At 61.3% G+C, this 23,273-nt stretch overlaps 1 protein-coding gene across 6 annotated transcripts in view; it reads right to left on the bottom strand.

The window, feature by feature from the left end:
• Nucleotides 1–23,273, bottom strand: part of APBA2 (amyloid beta precursor protein binding family A member 2) — a 211,756-nt gene that overhangs the window by 42,476 nt on the left and 146,007 nt on the right. For all 6 annotated transcript variants that reach the window (XM_058294834.2, XM_058294832.2, XM_023585805.3 and 3 more), the window contains exon 3: nt 13,606–14,434. In XM_058294834.2, coding sequence (XP_058150817.1) covers nt 13,606–14,406 — 801 coding nt within the window. In that variant the 5' untranslated portion in view covers nt 14,407–14,434. The remainder of the gene's footprint in view (nt 1–13,605; nt 14,435–23,273) is intronic.

Raw genomic sequence — 23,273 nt, 5'->3', positions numbered from 1 at the left:
GGGACGGAGGCTCACGGATTTTACTAGAAACCTGAGCCCTGCTGAGAACCAACCCGGCTAACGTTATAACTAACACGGTGCGAGCAGCTCCCTGACACCCGAGAAGCACGGCGCCCACCTGGTCTCCTGCTCCGCCAGGGACACGCCCGGGAAGGAGGCAGGGCCCTTCCACCCGGGGCAGGTCCTGCTGGAGGCCCAGTGGCCTGGAAGCGTGGGGCCACCCAGCGCCCTGCAGCCCCCGCGGCAGGCACCCGCTCTCCCCACCGGGTGCCAGACGAGGATTCTTATTACTACTTTTTAAAGACACTTTAGATGGCATAAATGTTACATAAAAAATCACAGAACGAGCTTTGATTGGCTAGATTGTTGCCAGTTGTTCAAAGCAAGCATCCATGGCTCAGACGGCTCAGGTGGTCGTAGACGATCCAGGGGCTCAGGTGGGGAAGGGGCTGCAGCCTTTCCTCAGGACCCCAGGCCACTGGAGAGAACACAGCCCCTGGCCGCCAGACCCGAACCGGGGTCCAAGTGCCGGGACACGAGGTGGCTCTGAATCCGTTGGGGTGATTAACCCTGTTTCACTGTTCTTGGCATTGAGGGGGGAGTAAATGTCAGCGGGACATTAAGAAACATGCTGGGCACCGATTTCTCTACACGACGCGTCCCAGAGCCCTCCGGTGCCCTGGTCAGAGGGGCTCCGGCTGCCGCTGCCCGTTTCCAGAGCAGGTTTTGAGGGCAGAGGATGGTGGGGCCCCTTTATAAAGAGGGGAACCCCTGAATTTTCTATACTTGGGGCCCAAGGACGGAAGGAAGGAAGGAGCAGGGATTAGAGCATGACAAGGAGGAGCTTCTGATTTTTTGAGGTTTATTTTATTTCTCCCCACCCCCTCATTGTTTCACTAGCTGTGTCCATTTCTTCCTCGTTTCTTCAGGAGGCACCAGGAACCAAGCCCAGGCCCTCCGGCGTGGGAGGGGGGCGCCTAACTGTGAAAGCCACCTCGCTCCCTGCTCTCCCGTTAGGCGTCTTGTGCCTTGTTGTGTCATCCAGTTGTGTAGGTTTGCTGTGCCTGCCCATCACACCAGCTCGTCCTCCTGCTCGCCTCTTCAGGGGCACTGGGAACCTCCACTCCCTGCCTTGTTGTGTCTCTCGTGTTTCTTCTTCGTGTGTCTCTTGTTGCGTCATCTAGCACCAGCTTGATGCGCCTACCATCACGCCAGCTCGCTGTCCTCTTTAGGAGGCACCGGGAACCAAACCAGGGGCCTCCCCTGTGGTAGGCAGGAGCCCAATCGATAGAGCCACATCTACTTCCCCTATTTTTCAAGAAAGAGAACAGAGAGGAAGGGGAGTGGCTGGACACCGGCTGCAGGACAGAGGCGCCCGAGGGCGGTGCCGGACAGCAGGCCTGCACCGTGACACCCCGGGGTGCACCGAGGGCCGCCTCGAGGCGAAGCGGGGACCCCGGTGGTCGGGGGCTGCAGGAGTCAGGTCAGGTGCAGAGAGCCGGACTCAGGGCCAGGGCGCCTCAGCGGTGGCCGCTTCCTGCAGAGGCCACGACGGGACCCCAGGCAGGCCGGGAGTTATTCCCGGCGCGCTTCCTCCAAGCCCTCGCCCGCGGCAGCTGGCTGAGGAACTCGTCAGCCCTCGCCGCCATCTGAACGCTTGGGGTGAAACCTCGCGGCGGCCGAGTGCGCTGTCACACCCCGGGTGAGTGCCTGAGTCTCGTATTAGGCCGATATGGCCTTCTTTTCTGAACAGATGTTTCTAAAAATCCTTCCACGCCCTGCACTGCCACACGTATGGAGGCGTGGGGCCCCGGGGGAGCAGGCAGGCGCCAGCCAGCCTCCGCATCTCGGCCCCCACGCCTCTCGTTCCCCTGAAGCGGCCCAGACACGCCCACTGGAAAGGCACGGGAGTCGAGTCCCGCTCAGCCGCTGACTTCCCGCGTCCCCTGGCGTTCAGACCGGCCGCCCCTGCAGTCTCACGCTGGACACTGCACAGGGACCCTGGTGGCCGCAGCCAGCAGGCGCTTTCCCGGCCAGTCGGCCCCACCGTGTCGCGCCTTCTCAGGACCACCGCTCTCCGCGTCTACACCTGCTCTTTCAGGCACCTCCTCTCTGTCTAGGCCCCAGTGGTGGCCCCTCATGGCTGCCCTCAGCCAGGCGCTCTGCCCCACCGGTCTTCGCGGGGGCTGCCGCCAGCTCTCATCGGCCCAGCCCTTCCAGGCTGCCTCCTCCTCCCTGCCTGCCTCCTCCTCCCCGCCTGCCTCCTCCTCCCCGCCTGCCGCCTCCTCCCCGCCTGCCTCCTCCTCCCCGCCTGCCGCCTCCTCCCCGCCTGCCTCCTCCTCCCCGCCTGCCGCCTCCTCCCCGCCTGCCTCCTCCTCCCCGCCTGCAGCCTCCTCCCCGCCTGCCGCCTCCTCCCCGCCTGCCTCCTCCTCCCCGCCTGCCGCCTCCTCCCCGCCTGCCGCCTCCTCCCCGCCTGCCTCCTCCTCCCCGCCTGCCTCCTCCTCCCCGCCTGCAGCCTCCTCCCCGCCTGCCTCCTCCTCCCCGCCTGCCTCCTCCTCCCCGCCTGCCTCCTCCTCCCCGCCTGCCGCCTCCTCCCCGCCTGCCTCCTCCTCCCCGCCTGCCTCCTCCTCCCCGCCTGCCCCCTCCTCCCCGCCTGCCCCCTCCTCCCCGCCTGCCTCCTCCTCCCCGCCTGCAGCCTCCTCCCCGCCTGCCTCCTCCTCCCCGCCTGCCTCCTCCTCCCCGCCTGCCGCCTCCTCCCCGCCTGCAGCCTCCTCCTCCCCGCCTGCAGCCTCCTCCTCCCCGCCTGCAGCCTCCTCCCCGCCTGCCTCCTCCTCCCCGCCTGCCTCCTCCTCCCCGCCTGCCGCCTCCTCCCCGCCTGCCGCCTCCTCCCCGCCTGCAGCCTCCTCCTCCCCGCCTGCAGCCTCCTCCTCCCCGCCTGCAGCCTCCTCCCCGCCTGCCTCCTCCTCCCCGCCTGCAGCCTCCTCCCCGCCTGCCCCCTCCTCCCCGCCTGCCCCCTCCTCCCCGCCTGCCCCCTCCTCCCCGCCTGCCCCCTCCTCCCCGCCTGCAGCCTCCTCCCCGCCTGCAGCCTCCTCCCCGCCTGCAGCCTCCTCCCCGCCTGCCTCCTCCTCCCCGCCTGCAGCCTCCTCCCCGCCTGCCTCCTCCTCCCCGCCTGCCCCCTCCTCCCCGCCTGCCCCCTCCTCCCCGCCTGCCCCCTCCTCCCCGCCTGCCCCCTCCTCCCCGCCTGCCTCCTCCTCCCCGCCTGCAGCCTCCTCCCCGCCTGCAGCCTCCTCCCCGCCTGCCTCCTCCTCCCCGCCTGCCTCCTCCTCCCCGCCTGCCTCCTCCTCCCCGCCTGCAGCCTCCTCCCCGCCTGCCTCCTCCTCCCCGCCTGCCGCCTCCTCCCCGCCTGCCTCCTCCTCCCCGCCTGCCTCCTCCTCCCCGCCTGCAGCCTCCTCCCCGCCTGCAGCCTCCTCCCCGCCTGCCGCCTCCTCCCCGCCTGCCTCCTCCTCCCCGCCTGCAGCCTCCTCCCCGCCTGCCTCCTCCTCCCCGCCTGCCTCCTCCTCCCCGCCTGCAGCCTCCTCCCCGCCTGCAGCCTCCTCCCCGCCTGCAGCCTCCTCCCCGCCTGCCTCCTCCTCCCCGCCTGCCTCCTCCTCCCCGCCTGCAGCCTCCTCCCCGCCTGCCTCCTCCTCCCCGCCTGCCTCCTCCTCCCCGCCTGCCTCCTCCTCCCCGCCTGCCTCCTCCTCCCCGCCTGCAGCCTCCTCCCCGCCTGCAGCCTCCTCCCCGCCTGCCTCCTCCTCCCCGCCTGCAGCCTCCTCCCCGCCTGCCTCCTCCTCCCCGCCTGCAGCCTCCTCCCCGCCTGCCCCCTCCTCCCCGCCTGCCCCCTCCTCCCCGCCTGCCCCCTCCTCCCCGCCTGCCCCCTCCTCCCCGCCTGCCTCCTCCTCCCCGCCTGCCTCCTCCTCCCCGCCTGCAGCCTCCTCCCCGCCTGCAGCCTCCTCCCCGCCTGCAGCCTCCTCCCCGCCTGCCTCCTCCTCCCCGCCTGCAGCCTCCTCCCCGCCTGCCTCCTCCTCCCCGCCTGCAGCCTCCTCCCCGCCTGCAGCCTCCTCCCCGCCTGCAGCCTCCTCCCCGCCTGCCTCCTCCTCCCCGCCTGCAGCCTCCTCCCCGCCTGCCTCCTCCTCCCCGCCTGCCTCCTCCTCCCCGCCTGCAGCCTCCTCCCCGCCTGCCTCCTCCTCCCCGCCTGCCTCCTCCTCCCCGCCTGCCTCCTCCTCCCCGCCTGCAGCCTCCTCCCCGCCTGCCTCCTCCTCCCCGCCTGCCTCCTCCTCCCCGCCTGCCGCCTCCTCCCCGCCTGCCGTCTCCTCCCCGCCTGCCTCCTCCTCCCCGCCTGCCTCCTCCTCCCCGCCTGCAGCCTCCTCCCCGCCTGCCTCCTCCTCCCCGCCTGCAGCCTCCTCCCCGCCTGCAGCCTCCTCCCCGCCTGCCTCCTCCTCCCCGCCTGCCGCCTCCTCCCCGCCTGCCCCCTCCTCCCCGCCTGCCGCCTCCTCCCCGCCTGCCTCCTCCTCCCCGCCTGCAGCCTCCTCCCCGCCTGCCTCCTCCTCCCCGCCTGCAGCCTCCTCCCCGCCTGCAGCCTCCTCCCCGCCTGCCTCCTCCTCCCCGCCTGCCGCCTCCTCCCCGCCTGCCCCCTCCTCCCCGCCTCCTCCTCCCCGCCTGCCGCCTCCTCCCCACCTGCCGCCTCCTCCTGCCGCCCACCCAGGCCCCTCCAGGGCCCTCCACTGCTAGCTTCTGCAAAGGGCGAGAAGCGTCTCCTTATCGTCTGCTCCCTCTGGACCGAGGTTCTCAAATGTGCGGTGATGTTTTGTCTTTGCAGCCATGCCTGGCGCGGGCCGGCACACGCAGGCGCCGAAGCCTGTGGACTGAGAAGGAAACGAGGACGCCAGCAGCTGAGGAAATGGGGGGCTGCCTCGGGGAGAGGAACCGGCATGGCTACAAAGGAGGGCGGGCGCGACGGCAGAAACTGCGGACGGAGGCCAGGCCACGAGAGCGCCCCGGCGCTGGGCGTCACAAGAGACGCGGCCTGCCTGGAGCCAGCGGGTCTGCAGGGAGGGGGCCGTGCGGGCCCGGGGTCCTAGGAGAAGCCAGGCTGAGGAAAGCGGGGGTCCTGGAGGGACCCTCAGAGGTGGCCCGCCCTGGGCGGCCCCTGGAGACCTGTGGGTGCTGCAAGTCCCCAGTGCAGGGACTTGGGAGCGGAGAGCGGCCGCGAGGCCCCAGGAGAGCATGTTGGAATCCCCCGCCTGCAAGTCCCCAAAGTGCTAAGCGACAAGAAGGGGAGAGGACAAACCTGGGAGCCACACACCTGGGATCCACGCACCTGGGGGGCCGCGCACCTGGGGAGCCGCACACCTGGGAGCCCCGCACCTGGGGAGCCGCGCACCTGGGGAGCCGCGCACCTGGGGGGCCACGCACCTGGGGGGCCACGCACCTGGTAGCCGCGCACCTGGGGGGCCACGCACCTGGGGGGCCACGCACCTGGGGGGCCACGCACCGGGGAGCCGTGCACCTGGGGGGCCGTGCACCTGGGGGACTGCGCACCGGGGAGCCGCGCACCTGGGGAGTTGCGCACCTGGGAGCCCCGCACCTGGGGAGCCGTGCACCTGGGAGCCCCGCACCTGGGGGGCCGTGCACCTGGGGGGCCGTGCACCTGGGGAGCCGCGCACCTGGGAGTCCCGCACCTGGGGGGCCGCGGACCTGGGAGCCGCACACCTGGGGAGCCGCAGCCCTGCTCACTGGCCACACCCGCCCGGGCAGGTCCACCCAGCGGCAGGTCCCCGGCTCCCACAGTGCGCTCCCTCTGGCCCTGCCTCTTGGCCTGGGCTCTGCCCCCTGCGACCTGTCATCCTGGGGGCAGGGCTGCACCTCGCCCCCCGAGGGCCCCGCCTGGCCCCGACCCAGTGGACGTGAGCGGGATCCTGTCGTGGTGGCGGGCGCCCGTGTCCCTCCAGCCGCACTCGGTCCTCCACACGAGCACGCCTCGCACGGCCCTAGAGGAGGGCAGCGTCCACCACCGCTGCACATGAGAAGCCGAGGGGCTGAGCCGCGGGTGGCAGGGCTGGGCAGTGCAGGCGAGCCCTTCACCACCACGCTCCACTCCAGCAGCACGGGCACGCGTGGGCAGTGCTGGCTCCATCACTGTGGTTGGGAGAGCTTTGCGTGGCGTTCCCGGACAACAAAAGCAGAGTTTTAGAACCCTGGCTTACAGAAGCTATGTCAGCAACCCTGGACTCCTGCTACAGTGCTCCGTGACAACCACAACCACCTCCGGTGGCACATCAAGAGGCTCCGAGACCCAAGCAAGGCCGCTGTGCTGACCTGGCAAAGGGACCGAGTCAGCGAGTCTGGAAGCCGCGGCCATGCCCCCTGGACTTCTCCTGTGGGACTGGGCCCCCAAGTCGGCCGTGGCAGGTGCAGCAGGCACCCCGGCCCGAGCGGGGAGCGCCGAGTACACACGGCACGGGGAGTGCGAAGGCCTCCCTGCGGCCCTCCCGGGGAAGGTGGGGGCTGTGGCAGCCGGTGCAGGGAGGAGGGTCTCACGCCAGGGGTGGCGGAGGGTGGGGGCGGCTGCAGAACCAGAGGCAGGGCCACGAGGGACGAGGCCGGGGCGAGCACCTCCAGCAGCCGCGCCACACCCCAGCTCCCCCACCGCGCTCAGGGACCCTCACCCCACCTGCGGCCAGGGGCGACGGACCGCCCCTCCTGTCCGAGAGCCAGGGCCCCCTGCACCCCCGGCCGCCCAGGTCCTGCCCCCCGCCCCGGCAGCCCCGCAGGGCTCCTGGCTCAGCCTCTCTGGGCCAGGCTTCCTCTTCCTCAAAGGGGGCTCGAACCCCTTGCCCCGAGCACGGCCAGGAGCTGTGTCGAGGGGGGCGCCAGACACAGACTCGGCAAGTCCAGCCTCGTGAGTCACGGGGGCTCGGCGGGAGCAGACGGCGCCGCCCGGGCTTGACATCCGCACTCGTCGCCAGAGGGGGGGTCTTTTAGGGGCATGCGGGGAGGGGGGAGCACTTTCCAAAGGAATGTGGTGAAGTGCTCTAGAACCGACAGTGCAGACTCCAAGAGCTGGCGTGGGAGACCCACGGGAGACACTCCTAGAGGAGCAGGTGCCTCCAGCCGGGCGGCAGTTAGACTCTGGTGGAAGTCTGTTAAGACAGGTGATCAGGCAGATCTCCACAGCAGGCTTCCAAAAAACAGGCTAAGCATCCTAGTTCAAGACCTGCTGATCAGTCACCAGTTCACAACCAGTACCGGGGCCGGGGACTGAACCGGGACCTCGTGTGTGGGAAGCTGGTGCTCAACCGCTGAGCCGCCTTGGCTCCCAAGAGTTGGATTTTTCATTTGTTTTGCTCGTGGTTTGTTTATGTTTTTAGGAGGCCCCAGGGACCAAACCCGGGACCTCCCAGGTGGGAGGCAGGCACTCAACTGCTTGAGCCACATCTGCTCCCCCAGGCTTGCCTTTTTAATTCTGCAGTTCGAGGAGGGGGAAAGAACTGGAAGGGCTGGGGGAGAAAAGGCAGAGTCCCACGTGCCACCTGCCTCCTGTGCGCCACCAGGGGTGGGCGTGGCAGGCAAGAGCCACCAGCCCACACGCACAGCGGGCAGCTGGGGCCCCGCGCCCAGCACCGCTCTCCCACAGTGCCACCGCCCTACTGGATTCTCAGAAAGTCTCCCACGAAGCGCTGAGCGCCAGTCAGCAAAACCATCTCTCCAGTGAGCTCGGGGGCCGCTCGTCACGCCACGGCCTGGCTGCCGGCTGCGTGCGACTCAGGGGAGCCATGCCGGCGTTTTCACCTCTTCTCACAGGCTCGCTCCCCAGCACACAGGCCGGGCTGACGCTAAAGAGAAACCACGAAGACGCCGAGCAAGGAAACGTGCGCTGGACGTGCCGGCCCCGGCCGTGGGCTGCCTGCGGCTCTCCAGCCCCCAGCCCGACCTGTGCCGGCCCACGGGGGGCCCCGAGGGGAGAGGGAGAACCCTTCCGAGCCCAAGGAAGACGCCCCACGCGGACCGCAGGCCCAGGGCAGACTTTTCCAGGGAGCCCACTGGGAGCGGGGTGCCACAGGCAGGAAATGAAAGGCGCCCCAAATAGCCCAGCCTGGCAGAAGCAGACGACAGCGGACCCCAAAGCGCCTCAGCCCCCCCACCCCACAGCACTGCGAGCAGAATTAGCGCAGCTGAGCCGCAGCCCTGACGCAGCCGGAGGTGGAGGTCTCAGGCTTGTGTGTCACAAGCCAAGGATCGGAGAACTCGCACCTGGCCCCGAGGGGCACCTTCCACCCACCACACGTTCCTACAAGGGGAACGGCGTGGAGGGTCTACGGGAACGCTGTGTTTTCCACGTGATCGCTCCGTAAACCTCCAGCTTCTCTAACAGAGAGAGAGAGACAGCAAACACCGCCTGCCACGCCGGCCACCACGCACCCCGAGGCCACGCGTCCTCCCAGCGCCCCGGCGGGCGGTGACAAGCAGACGTCGCCTCCTCCCCTGGGACGGGACCCAAGGCTTCCCCTCTGCCAAGCTCGGCCTGGGGCTGCGCGCAGCGGAGCACAGCTGCTTCTCCCTCCACGCCCACCGCCTCGCTGCCGAGCGACAGAGGGCCGCGACGGGCCACACGCACACATCCGCCAGCTCACGCCCGACGAGGCTGGCTCGTCCACGCAGCTCACATCCGTTACGTGCTGCGTCTACGTAAAACCAGCACCGCAAGCCCACAGAGCTCAGCGCACATTTTAAGACGCCACGTGGAAAGCTGCCGCTTAGCTGATGGGCTCTATGGACTGAGCCCCTCGAAGCTGGCCCGTGTCAGCCCAGGAGCTGGTCCCCTCCCACCCCCCAGCAGCCCCCCCTTAGCACTGGGTAAACAAACAACGGCGTAGAAGACCCCCGCGGGACACGAGGGGCCCTGCCCAGACCACCAGCCGGCAGGCGGCTCGAGTCAGGTGTGAGCCGTGCGGAAGCTGTGTTCTCACCGCGCTGCATCTCCACTGCTCGGCTGGAAGGCGCACATCACCGTAACCCCTAACCTTTTGGGGGTGGCTCTAGGCTTAGCTGGGATGACGCGCATAAAGCCTCGCACACGGCACCGGGATCATCCCGGAATGGAGCCATAAGGCAGGGGCGAGCCAGCCCTGGGCGTCGCGTGCGCGGGCATTCTGCTCGCCGGGATGTGAGGTTTGGGTGCGTGGAGAAAGAAGGCGTGCTGACCAGGGGAAACTGGCCAAGCGAGTGTGGACGGCTCCTGGCTGCAGAGCAGGGAGTTGGAAACTTGCATCACTGAGCGGAATCTCTGAGACCAGGAAGGGTTTGCAGCCAAATTTCTCAAACTCATTTGCCACCCAAATTCTTTGTCTGCACCACACCTGGGAACTCGGTTGGGGAAATCCTGACCTGCACATCCCAACACAGGGCACTCTGCCTCTTTGAACTGAAAATTCTCTATAACGGAATTCTCAATATTTTGATGCTAAAATTATACCAAGAATAAAGTCATCCATTAGTACGATACACAGGGGAAGGAAACTGAAATGTGAGTTGAGGGTGAGCTGATCTCGGTGAGGGTAAAGCAAGTCCCCCGTGAAGCCCACCTGCCCCAGGCTGGGAGGAGGCGGTTTAACGAGGGACCGTCCGAGCAAGGCTGTGTACCCAAAAGAGATGGAAGGGTGAAGTCAGTTAGCAACATCTTCAAAACGCTGCGGAGGGAAGCACACTTGGCCCAGTGGTTAGGGCGTCCGTCTACCACACGGGAGGTCCCCGGTTCAAACCTCGGGCCTCCTTGACCCGTGTGGAGCTGGCCCATGCGCAGTGCTGATGCACGCAAGGAGTGCCCTGCCACGCAGGGGTGTCCCCGCGTATGGGAGCCCCACACGCAAGGAGTGCACCCATAAGGAGAGCAACCCAGCACGAAAGAAAGTGCAGCCTGCCCAGGAGTGGTGCCGCACACACGGAGAGCTGACGCAGCAAGATGACGCAACAAAAAGAAACACAGGTTCCCGTGCCGCTGACAACAACAGAAGTGGACAAAGAACACGCAGCAAATAGACACAGAGAACAGACAACCGGGGTGGGGGGGGGGAAGGGGAGAGAAATAAATTAATAAATCTCTAAAAAAAAAAAAAGGAAAACACTGCAGAAACAGTGAAAACCACAACCCAAGTGCAAAAGAAAACACCTGCAGCAAAGAGTAACATCTAGAACCTCTGAAGCACCTCCATGGTGTGGAAAACCGTAACAACTCCAAAAGGGGGAAGCCACAAATCAAACAGTCACAGAAGAGGAGTTCCGTTAGCCAAGAGAATACAGGGAAACGCTTAGGGGGAATTATCTTAAGCCATTAAGCCAAGGAAACAAAACACGATTTGCACAGAGAAGTCTACAGCAGCGTTACGTACAAGAAAAAATGCCACCTGCAAGTCCAACAGCAGGGCATGCACGGTCAGATAAATCACAAAACATCGTCCGAATGACATGCCACGGGGTCAGAAAAATAACTTGACAATCATATGGCACTGAGGTGAACTTTCACACTACGCCGTATTTAGAGAGCCGAATGACAAGACGACACCGAGCTATGGTGACAGCTTCACGTGTTATCTACGCTCGGTGCTACAGGCTGAGAAGGACCCTGAGAAAATGCTCATCTGTGTGGGTGGGGGCCACGAACACGTTTTTCTTATTCCCCTTTTGAATTGTACAGTCTTAAGGCTGTCCACGCAATGACTAATTAAGATGCTCTTCAGCGAGCTGAAGGTGACGACGGCCTAACTTCTCCAGCTGTGACACAAGAAGATGACAATGGCCTAAGTTCTCCAGCTGTGAAACGAGAAGGTGATGACGGCCTAACTTCTCCAGCAGTGACATGAGAAGATGACGACAGCCTAACTTCTCCAGCTGTGACACAAGAAGATGACGATGGTCTAACTTCTCCAGCTGTGATACGAGCAGGAAAGAGATGGACACTGGGTGCGGCCTCCGCCCGGAGCTCCCCGGCATCGCATCTCTAACTTGAACGTGGGGTCGTGCGGGTTCGACGCAGCAGCTCTGGCGGCCTGGGAGCAAGGCCTTGCTTCGCACCACGAGGGAGGCGGCTCCGTGGGCTGTCACCCATTTTCAGAGGCCCCACGGCCCCACAGGCAGCACCGGGTGGGGAAGGCCGCACCTCGGCACCCTCGGCCTGTGCGCGTTTCCCGGGCGTGGGCCCTGCCGAGCCTTAGCCCGCTCCAGCACCCGAGGCCAGGCCTGGGGCGGGGTCCCTCGGGCGCCGCAGGCTGAGATTCTAGGCGGCGTCTCCACGCTTCCCTCTCAGGCCACCTCGCCTCCAGCTGGCTTCTCTGGCCAGTGGCTCCTGTGGGTCAAAGTTCAAGGAACTCCTCACCCACAGCAGCTTCCCGGCTCTACGGGCTCCGCGGGCCCTGCCCACGTCCGCCAGCTGCAGGGACAGAAGCTCGTCCCCAGGAGCGGGGCTGCCCTGTCCCCAGAGTCAGGCCGGAAGAGCTGCTGGAAAAGCCCTGGAGAGATCCAGCCCCTGGAGAAAGGCGAGGAGCGGAGGGGGTGGAGGGCCCCCAGGGGTGGGGAGGGGCAGGGAGGGGGTGGGCAGGGCGGGGGAGCCCTGGGGAAGAGGAGGGGGCGGCCCCCCGGGGGCAGGGAGGGGCGGGGAGGGAAGGGAGCGAGGGCCCTGGGGGTGGGGAGGGAAGAGGAAGGTGGGGGACCTGGGGGTGGGGAGGGGGAAGGGGAGGAGGGCCCCAGGGAGGGGTGGGGGCGAGGGGCCCCAGGGCCTGCCCAGAGGGCTCTGGGAGGGGCCATCTGCTGGGGCCACTGCCCCTCTCTGAAGGCGCCGCCCGCTCCTCCGCAGGCCTGCATTGGTGCGCTCCTGGGTCCAAGGCAGTGGACAGGCCTCCCCTCCGATCAGGGTCTGGTGGGCGTGAAGCGAGGGAACAGCCCCCTCACCGGCCTCGGGGCTGCGGGCACAGCGGGAGCACGTGCGGTTCTCCTCCATCTAGTGCCGTCAGCCGGGAACCGGCAAACGAAACGCCGCCTAGACGTAGGATGGGCCCTTACTGCGCATTTAAGAGGCACGAAGTCCTGCCAACCTACAACACGGATGACCCGGAAGACGCCTGCCGAGCGAAATGAGCCCGACACAAAGGGAGGACGTCGCGTGACCTCAGGCTTTGGAACAATCAGGAATAAGCAAACTTGGGGTCTAGACTGGGGGTCACCGGGCAGGGGGTGGGGAGGGGAAAGCTGAGGCTGACGAGCGGGGCTCCCACCTGGAGGATGAGGCGTTTGGGTAATGGACGTTGGCGATGGACGCACGACACAGTGAGTGCAATGAACAGCACTGAATTACGTATCTGAACGTGATTAGAAGGGGAAGCAGGTGACATCGGTGGTAACAGAATGAATTTCTAAAGGTCCGTGGAACGGCAGCGCTCGGTGCGTCCTAAGCTAGACCACGGCTGGACAGTCATGAAAACGTGCTCCCGGCAGTCGTGACACGTTCCGCACGGGGCAAGGGGCTGGTGGGACGGCGTGCCAGGAGCCTGTGCTACGCATGAGCGTTCCGTCAGCCCACGTCTCTACTAAAGAGGACACGGTAGGGTCTCGCTCGCTCCCCCACTGCGCCTCCAAGGGAATCTCCCCATGAGAACCTCCCAGGGATGCGACTGGCCCCGACAAGGAGCGGCCGCCGGTGCTGGGCAGCCCACCGCAACCCCGCAGCACCCTCCCCGCGCTGGGGACGAGCCGCGCACTTTGGAGTAACGCTCGGAGCGAGAGCGGGCGCCTGCCTGCCGCTTGGCAGCTCCCCAGCATCCCCAAGGCCACTGCCGCCTCGGCGGGTTCCGAATTCCTGCGGATGCCGGAAGGACGGCCAGGCCGAGCCAACAGCGCCGTCCTCTCCAGGAGGAACGGGAGGCGCCCGGGCACCGCAGCGAGCCGGCAAGCTTCGTGCCCCAACGGAAGCTGTACCGCGTGCGCATTTCCAAACTCACATGCTCTTCTGGGAAAAGACTTCTTAAAAGCCCTGTAAAAGCAGCTCCCTTTCCCCTGTCCACAAACAAGGTCTCCTTACACAGAGGTGCCCGCACCGCCACAGGGGCTGTGTTTAGAAAGCTGCGTTTTAACCGTGCTTATCAGCAGGCACCCGACTTGCAATTCAAGAACCGCTCTCGGCGACGCTGAACTCTGCCGGCCTCAGCAGGTGCGTTTCGTCTCCACGACTCGGGTATTTTGGTCAAACTTTGAATGACTCTTTTCAAGGGACACTGGCTGCTAAGTGTCCGTCAGGCGCAGCCCCCCGAGCTTTCCGAGGGCACCTCTGGTCGACGCCCTGTCCATGTGTACTCAGCCCGTGCCCCCACCAGGCCGCCCCGTGGGCCCTTCCCGGCACCTCCTAACAGCTGGGGCGTGGAGTAAAGACCGCCCAAGGCCGTGCAGGGCGGGCCAGGAGGACGTCACCCCTGGCCGGTGAGGGCTGAGCACAGGGGAGGCCCGAGACCCCCGCAGCGGCCTGCTCACCCCCATCCAGTCGCCGGCCCACCCGCCCGCCCCGCGCCCCTCCGCAGCGCCTACCTGCTCTCGGGGCCACGCAGGCCGCTCCTCCGGCGTCCTGGGCTGCGCCTTGGGGCCTCTCTGGGGCTCCACAGGGCGCGCCGCCTCGGGGGGCAGGCGCAGAGACTTGGGCCTGCCCTCGTGCCTGCCGGGCTCGGGCGCAGCGGGAACGGCCTCGGGGCTGGCCTCGCCGGCGCTGGGCAGGCTGCCCGTGCTGAGGCTCATCTTGATCTCGGCCACGATCTGGTCGATGTCCTCCTCTGGGTCCTCCGTGTCCCCGTCCCCGCGCCTCCGGCGCAGGGCCAAGGCGCCAGCCACGCCCCCGCTGGCCTCGGCCGGGCAGCGCTCCTGGCCCCCGGCGCCCGGGCAGTGGCGCACGCCGTCCTCGCGGCCAAAGGCCTGCTCCCCGGGGAGGGCGCGCGGGCTGGCGGGCTCGGCCCACTCCTCCAGCGCCTCCTGGCACTCGTCGGTGTCTGGCGGCGCGCAGCGGGCCGGCAGCTCCTCGCCATCGCACTCCATGCCCTCCAGGTAGCTGTCGTCCTCGGGGCAGTACCGGATGTAGTAGGTGACGCCCTCCTCCTCCTCGGGCAGCCCCTCGTCGCAGTCCTCCTCCTCAGACGTGTTGTTGACATAGTCGGAGCTCGAGTCCGCGTCGGGGCTGCGGTCGGCGCCCTCGGGCTCCGCAGGGCTCTCGGGGCGCAGCGCGGCCAGCTCCAGGCCGGTGGGGACGTAGGCACCCCGGGGCAGCTCGGCTTCCTCGCCCGGCCGTGGCCCGAGGCCCGGCATGCTGCTTGCCGCGCCCGCTCGCTTCCGGCTGGCCATGCTGGCACCTACGCGGCCATCGTCGGGGCTGCGGGGGCAACAGCAGAGGAGGCGGTCAGGACCGAGAGTGCGCTGGGAGCGCCACGTCCACCCTGCCCTCCCCACGTCCACCGCCCCGTCCCCGCGTCCACCACTCCCTCCCTCCCCGCATTCACCACCCCGTCACCACGTCCACCGCCCCCTCCCCGCGTCCACCGCCCCGTCTCCACGTCCACCACTCCCTTCCTCCCCGCGTCCACCACCCCCTCCCCGCCATCCACCACTCCCTCCTTCCCCGCGTCCACCACTCCCTCCCTCCCAGCGTCCACCGCGCCCTCCCCACGTCCACCACTCCCTCCCTCCCCGTGTCCTCCATCCCGTCCCTGTGTCCACCACTCCCTCCCCACGTCCACCACCCCATCCCCACGTCCACCACCCCATCCCCGCGTCCGTTTCCTCCCCGCGTCGACCACCCCGTCCCCGCGTCCACCGCCCCGTCCCCACGTCCACCACTCCCTCCCTCCCCGCGTCCACCGCTCCCTCCCTCCCCGCGTCCACCGCTCCCTCCCTGTGAACCAGCTGCCAGCCCCCACCCGCGTCCCTGGCCACGGGACCCCGAGAGCGCAGGGCGAGGCCGACGAGGCCAGGGCAGGCCCCTGGATGCCCTTCTCAGCCCGACCGCTCCCTCCAAGACGGCCGCCTGCCTGGGGGACCCAAACGATGGTGCAATCGCGTCACTGACTTCCAGGCAGAGCAAGGACAGGCTCTCCCCGAAGAGGAAGATGTGAAGGCGTGAAGGCGGGATGGAGACACCCCGCCCTGGGCCCCGCCCCAGCCCCGCCCGGCCCAGCTCTATGGCCACAGGGATGGACTGGGCGCGCATGGCCTGGCGGGCAGCCGCCTGCAGGATCTGGACTCGCACGGCCCTGGGTCGTGCGGAGGCGGCGCAGGCGGCAGACCCCACGCCCGGGAGGCCCCCCGGACGCCTCCCGAGGGGGCTCCCTGAAATATCCTGCAAAACCCTGGCCGCGAGCTCCCGGTGGAACCACTTCCGGGGTCCAGGGGAAGCCCCAGATACCTCCAAACCCAAGGCCTCCCCCGGCCCCCGAGACCGATGGGTGGGATGTTGATCAGAACACGCACGGCCGCCCCCTACATCAGGGAGGGGGAAGGGACCCCAAGACCTGACCCGGGGCTGCACGACCCTGCGCCACCGTCTGCTTCTCAGAGCACACGCGCCTCTTTACCAATGAACCCCCAACAAACGCTCTGCTCCCTGCCTGCCCTGCGGCGTGGCCTTACACTCTCACGCACCGTGAGCCGAGAACCTGGAAGCCCGAGCCCGGCGCCTGCGGAAGCAGCGTGAGAGTCCCACGAGAGCCCCTGCCATTTACGGTGTCTCCAGCCGGCTCTGCACCCCGGGGAACCCGGCCACGTGCAGGGCACAGCGGCCCCTGCCTGGGAAGCCGGCCCAGCAGGGGCACTGCCTCGCACCGTGTGCGTCACCGCCAGGGCGGGTTTTGTGCTCAGAAGGTAGCTCGCTGCAAGCTCACGGCCTCCGGGAGAGGATCCCAACCTGCTGCGCGGTGGGCTTCTCTCAGGGGTCGTGGGCGCGTGGGCGCTCGTGCACAGCTGGTGTGTTTCTTTCCGGCCTTTTCTCTCGTCATCTCCCGCACGTGGCCAGCACCTTACCGCTCGCTTGTGCCATGCCTTTCTCTTTAACATCCTACGATAAGCACCAGAGACTCCCCGTCGATTTAACAGCCACGCCATCCTTCCTGAGTGAACAGACACAATCTAGCCATTCGCCGGTGAACAGCCGTGTCCCATTTCCGACTAATAACGCCCCAAACGCCCGTGAAGGCCTCCCCCCACCCCATTCCCTTCAGGACTGCCGTGGCCACGGCAGTGACAGCCCAAGCAGAGCAGGGCCCGGAGGGGATTTACGCTGCGTGGGCCAGGAGGCTTCCCGCAGCAGCGCAGCGCAGCGCAGCAAACGTGCTGGGCCCTCTCTCTGATTAGCCGTGCCAAGGACAAACCCTCTGTGCAGACCACCTGGAAAGCAGGCCAAGGGCCCAGGAGAGCTGGTCAGCTGGCACACGTGTCCAGGAAAACGAGGCCGTGCGTCCCCCTCAGTCCACTCTCAACAGCCCAGAAATCAACAGAAAACACAGCCTGCCAGGGCGCATCGCCGTCCTCCCGAAACAACCCCCTTAGACGTGGAAAGAAAGGCCGTGGTCGACCCAAGCGCCCCCGGGCCCGTTCTCAGCCGGCCTCGCCGTGGCCTGGGAAGCAGCGTGGCCCATCCTCAGGTGAGGCGGTGGGCAGGACGGACACGGAAGCGAGCCTTTCGGTGTCCATAGGCCGGCTGGACGCCGCACACAGATGAGGTGTGCACCGGCCAAATCACTGCTGTGCCACCTTGGCCCCAAGCTGGCTTCCCCACTGATGAAAGAACGGTCTTTGTTGCTTTCGAGTGTCATCTTGTCACTTGCACACAGTGCAGGTGACCTGGTCCTGAGCACACCTCCACCGTCACCTCCTCAAGCATTCCAGGCTAAAGTGACAGAATAAACATCTTGTTACAAGACTGTAGAGCCGCAAGCGCTGACGCGGGGTGTGAATTAATCTGCTGAAAACTGGGCTGTTGTCCAACATTGTCACCCAAGGCCTTAGAATCCAGCTCAGGGGTCACGGGAGGAGGCTCTTTTCTCTTGGAAAACCAGCGGTGAAATGGACAAAAATGTTTCCCACATACTAAGCATCCAATAACAGGGTCCTAGTTAAATTTTAGCCCCTTCACAAGACAGACAAGTACGCGGCAATTAACGTGATATTTACAAATAGCTTTCTCATAAAATGCTTTGGTATGGTTTATTCAAACCAAATGAACAGATAAATAGAATGAACTGTGAGGAGGCACGTGAGAAGATGAGCGGGGCTGCCTTTGGGACAACGGGGTTTGTCTCTGAATCCGTCCCTTCTGAAGACAAAATAGAAAAGGAGAAATGCCGTGGAGGGAGGGACTTCCACAGCCAACAGGGGCTTCTTGTCTCAGAATAAGCAGAGGGGGAAATGACCTCGCCCTCCAACACGATTGAAAACTGCTGTCGGCCCTCTGTCAACAGCGAGCCCCAGGCTCCCACGACGTAACCCACACCAGCAGCCTGCGTTGGTGCCCGAGCGGACGCGTGTGGTGGAGTAACAGTGTGTGCTTCAGGGCTGGCGGGTGTTTGCTGTTTCTCACTGGCTACCCCTACCAGCAGACATGAGTTCTCCCCCAGGGTAGCTTCTGGAATTAGCAGCGGCTCACCAAGGTAAGTGCCTGTAGGCTTTTACAGGGAAAGCAGAGGTCCAGGTGAGAAGGCAAATGAAACGACACAAGACAGACCAGCACGGGCCTTTCTCCTTGGAAAGGGGCATTAGTCCTGCACGGGTCAAGGCCTTGTGCAAGAGTCCACGTTTAAGGGCACCCCTTACCAGACCCGTCCTCAGGGACAAAGAAAGCTGTTACCCCGGGAAGACAGACACCAGAGGGGGACAGGACTGGGTGTGTTGACTGTCCTGTTACCTTCACATTTTGCTAGTCACTTTTGAGTGCATGCCTCACGGTGCAGATTTAAAAAGAAACTAAACCATGAATGATGTGCACTCTACTCCAAGCTGGCAGTGCCCTGTCCTTCGTCTTCTGGGGAATTCTCCAGCATATTCTATCGACCGTGCATCTGACCACTGTTTTAGCTATTCGAGTTCCTCTGCCTTTCCATATAAATGCTAGAATCAGCTGGTCCATAACTATAAAATGTCTTCCTTAGACTCTGATTGGGATTGCATTAAATCCATACATCCAATTGCAAAGAAACTGCATCTTCTCTATATTACATCTTCCAGTGCATGAATTCAGTGTACCTTTCTATTTATTTAGGTCTTCGGTGATTTTTCTCATGAGTATTTTGTAATTTTCAGCATATAAATATTGCACATATTTTGGTAAAATTATACGTATTTCATTTTTTGGTCATCCTATGGCAAAGGGTACTTTTTCATAATTGTTTACTGATATACTATAGAAATATAAATAATTGTATATTGACCTTGCTAAACTCATTTAGTAGTTATAGGAGATTTTTGTAGCTGTCTTGCAATTTTGCAAACAATGATGCAGTCTACAGATAGATACGGTTTCATTTATCCCTTTGCAACCTACATGCCATTTACTTGTTCTGTTCTTGCCTCTCTGCACTGGTTAGAACTTCCTTAGATGCCGTTTACTTGTTCTGTTCTTAGTAACTTGTTACTTGAGCTTCCCTCGGTGCCATGTACTTGTCCTGTTCTTAGTAACTTGTTACTTGAGCTTCCCTAGGTGCCGTGTACTTGTCCTGTTCTTAGTAACTTGTTACTTAGAGCTTCCCTGGGTGCCGTGTACTTGTCCTGTTCTTAGTAATTTGTTACTTAGAGCTTCCCTCGGTGCCGTGTACTTGTCCTGTTCTTGGTAACTTGTTACTTAGAGCTTCCCTGGGTGCCGTGTACTTGTCCTATTCTTAGTAACTTGTTACTTAGAGCTTCCCTGGGTGCCGTGTACTTGTCCTGTTCTTGGTAACTTGTTACTTAGAGCTTCCCTGGGTGCCGTGTACTTGTTCTGTTCTTGGTAACTTGTTACTTAGAGCTTCCCTGGGTGCCGTGTACTTGTTCTGTTCTTGGTAACTTGTTACTTAGAGCTTCCCTGGGTGCCGTGTACTGGTTACTGCTCCTGCCTCTCCCCAGTGGCTAGGCTTCGTCCCAGTGCTGAGCAGGAGAGGGCGAGGGTCACGAGCCCATGCCTTATTTCTGAGCCAGCGGTTCACTTGCTAAGCCTGATGCTGGCTATAAATCTCTTGTAGATGCCCTGTTTCAGGCTGAGGGAGTTTCTTTCTATTCCTAGCTTGCTGATAGTTTTGTTTTATCAAGAATGGATGCAGAATTTTGTCAAGTGCTTTTTTTCTTATCTCTCCCCTTTCCCCTCACCCCACCCTCCACTGTCTGCTCTCTGTGTCCATTCTCTGTGTGTCCTTCTGCATCAGTTGTATTCTCATTAGGCGGCTCTGGGAACCGATCCTGGGACCTTCGCGCGCGCGGGGGCGGGGGGGGGGCCTGTGTGGGAGCCACACCCCCTGCATGCAGCAGCTCTCCACATGGACCAGCTTGCCACATGGGCCAGGAGGCCCTGGGTATGGAACCCTGGACCTCCTGTGTGGTAGGCTATCCACTAAGCCACATCCGCTTCCCCCAAATGCTTTTTCTACACCTTGAAGATCCTGTATTTTTTTCTTCTTTACTCAGTTAATATGGTGGAATACATGGATGAAGATTTAAATTTTAAACATTCTTTCAAATTAAAAGTGGAAATAGGCTCATTGTATATTTTGCCATAATCTACAAAACTGTACAGGATGCAGTGTAAACTATATTATAAACAATAATGTAAACTGTGATCCATAGTTAGCAGCAATGCTTCAGTATGTATTCATCAATTATAACGAAGGACCACACTAATGAGGAATGTTGTTGAAGTGGAAAAATGGGGGGGGGGAGGGGAGGGAGTGGGACATATGGGAACACCTTCTATTTTTTATGTAACTTCATGTAATCTAAAGCTTCTTTAAAATAAAAAAAATTTTTAATTAAAAATACAAAGGAGAAGAAAAAGAAAAATTAAATGAAAGGCTATTACCAAAAAAAACAACCACCTTTCATTCACCAGGTAACTCTGCTTGGCCAAGATATATATTTTTTGATACTGCTAGATTCAACTATTATAATATATTGTTGAGAATTTTTTACATCTATGTTCATGAGGGATTTTGGCTTGTAATTTTTTTTCACTACTAATATCTTGCCTTCTCTTGGATTATTTATTTTTAGAATTTCATTGCATTCATCTATTTTCCTTTTAGATATATTTTGTCATATTTTTTATTGCTTCCTCAAAGATTATCAAATACATAGCTAACTTTTAACAGTCTATTTTGAGTTAATACTTTACTACTTGAAGTAAAATGAGAATCCTTAAGCCATATCAACCCCTCTATCCATGCCCTTTCCGTTAAAGATGTGTGTTGGTGTCCCCCCCCGTCAATGTCATCAGTTTTACTTGCAATAGCCATACATATTCTAAAGAACTTAAGAGATGAAAGATAGTCAATTTTATTTATACAGACAGTTTTCCGTTTCTGTTGCTCTTCATTCCTGAACTTTCAAGCCTCACAGGTATCACTTCCTTTCAGCCTGAAGGAAGCTGATTTCTCACAGCTTTTGCTGTGGGTCTCTGGGTGTGTCCCAGGCATGGGCAACTTGAAGTGAGTGTGGGACTTGTGTTAGTCCAGAAAGAATTAGGGAATCACCTACTCCAGCGCTCTCCCCCAAGGCTTCCTCCACACTCTCCTGCTACCACAGGCCCTTCTCCTGGCTCGTCTGACAAAAATGCTGGGGTTCTCGAAAGTGGAAAAAGATAGAAAAACAGAAAAATGGGGATTGTGGTGGTTTGATATGGTTATGAATTCCAAAAATAGATACTGGATTGTGTTTGTAATCTGGTCTATTACTGGGCATGATTGAGTAATGATTAGGGCTTTGATTGGGCCATGTCGTTAGGGCATTGAGTCCCCATCCCTTGGTGGGTGGGGACTCACAGGTAAAAGGCATGGCGAAGGACACGGCAGCTGATATCTGGAATTAGGACCTCACCTTGGGCCAAAAGAGGAACCCCACCCCTGTGGACAGAGAGGGTGAGTTTGCCCCAGCAGTTGAAGTTCTGGGAAGGTTTTTGCCACCCCAGGGTACAGAGAGGATGGAGCACATTCTTCAAGGATTAAGGCGGTTAAGGTCAGCACCCCACAGGTCTGAGAGGGGGGGACCTGTCCCCATGGATTAGGGAAGGCCAGGTGGTCAGCTCATTGCTCTGAGAGGGTTGAGCCTGTTTGTCAAAGGTTAGGGGGAATTTGTCTTCACATCACTGTACTAGGGGGGTCAAGACTCTAACCCAAAGATTGGATGAGGTGTGGCAATCACCCCAGCACTCTTGGAGGGTGAGGTCTGGAGCTTGGTGGACACCAAGATGCTTGATGAGGGTGGAACCAAGAAAATGTCCACTGGGCAAGCATGTGGAAAGGGTGGGTTCCCATATGGCCCCAAGGAGAAGAAACCATCATCTCAAGAATGACTCTCAGACTGAAATCAATGGAGGATGCCCTACAGTTTTACTGAACTGTAGAGGACCCATGTTTCCCTCTCAATTTCTCCTTATTGTAATGAAAATGTTTATCCTTTGTCCATTTGGGTACTGGAAACAGAGAAATTGTTTTGTAAATTTCACAGGTCTACAGAAGACAGAACTTTGCCCCAAGACAAACTATTTCTTTAAATTGATTGTGATATGATTTAGTACTGGCATTGTTACTGATTTAGGGTTTTTTTCGAATATTGTAATGTCTTTTTGGAATTCAGAGGGTGGAGTGTAGTGGTTTCATATGGTTATGAATTCTAAAAATAGATATTGGATTATGTTTGTAAACTGGTCTATTACTGGGCATGACTGAGTTATGATCAGGGCTTTGATTGGGCCACGTCATTAGGGCACCGAGTCCCCACCCCTTGGTGGGTGGGGACTCACAGATAAAAGCCACGGCAAAGAACTAGTATGAGTTTTTGAGGCAAGGGTTTCTGATGTTGGCGTTTGGATGTTGGAGTTTGATGCTGAAGTCTTAAGCTGGAGCCCAAGGAAGCCAGCCCCAGGAAGGGAGGACCTGAGCCAGGAGAAGAACACAGCAGAAACCCCAGGGAGAGAGACAGAGCCGTTGGCCTGATAGTCTACAGCTGACCTTGTGGAGGAAACAGAGGAGCTGAGCCCAGAGGAACCCAGGAAGCCTGAGCCCTCGCAGACGTCGGCAGCCATTTTGCTCCAGCACGTGGAAATAGACGTTGGTGAGGGAAGTAACTTATGCTTGATGGCCTGGTATCTGTAAGCTTCTACCCAAATAAATACCCTTTATAAAAACCAACCGATTTCTGGTATTTTGCACCAGCACCCCGTGGCTGGCGAATACAGGGACTGCCCACACACAGTCGTCACACAATAGCCTGTTCCTCTATTCAGAGAAATGGATTTCATCTCGAGGTCTGGCCTTAGGGCAGGGCTGGGAGAGAAGAAAGGAAGGAAGCAGCAATCCCCTCACACTTGTTAGCCTACAGGGTCCCCTCTCCCAATTTTCTGCCAGAAAAACTTTCCCACAGATTCTTTTCTATCCCCGCCCACTATGCAGTTTCCCAAATCAGCTGCACCCAGATCAAAGCTGGGAGATGAAAGAGGGAAAAAACCAAGAGCAAGAGGAGGCAGTGCCACCACACCGGCATCCAGTTCCGCCTTCCCTCCTACCGGAGGGGGCGGTTTCTTCGTTTATCCAGAGATTTCAGTTCCAATCAGAGGCAGGATCCAGCGGGTTCATTGCATCTCGGCAGCACCCCTGGCTTCTCCACAGATCTGTTAGTTGTGAAAGGCACATAAAGGAAAAACCTACTTGTTTTTCTTTTGTTTAGTTCATTACACACGTGTATCTGCCCATCAACGTCTGGCTCAGCCTGAGTGTATCCACATTTTTATCAGCAGGACTGGAAGCAAAGACCCCCCCCTAATCCACAAGCTTCCGTCAGCTCGGGGCCCTCCACTCCAGCTGCACGTTAAAACAAACCTGGCACCTAAAAATAGGGACCCCTGGGCCCTGCCCCAATCTCTGAGCGGGGTCCCGGCAGTACTTTGAACTCCACAGTGACTCTGATTTGCAGCCAAGGCTGAGAACCACGAACTGGACATGATGAAAAGCTGCGGTGGCTCGGGGTGGACCCTGTGATGCCCC

The sequence above is a fragment of the Dasypus novemcinctus genome, chromosome 3, assembly GCF_030445035.2.
Source record: "Dasypus novemcinctus isolate mDasNov1 chromosome 3, mDasNov1.1.hap2, whole genome shotgun sequence".
Lineage (NCBI taxonomy): Eukaryota > Metazoa > Chordata > Mammalia > Cingulata > Dasypodidae > Dasypus > Dasypus novemcinctus.
Note: the sequence above shows the minus strand (reverse complement) of the source record. Positions and strands in the feature narration are given on the sequence as shown.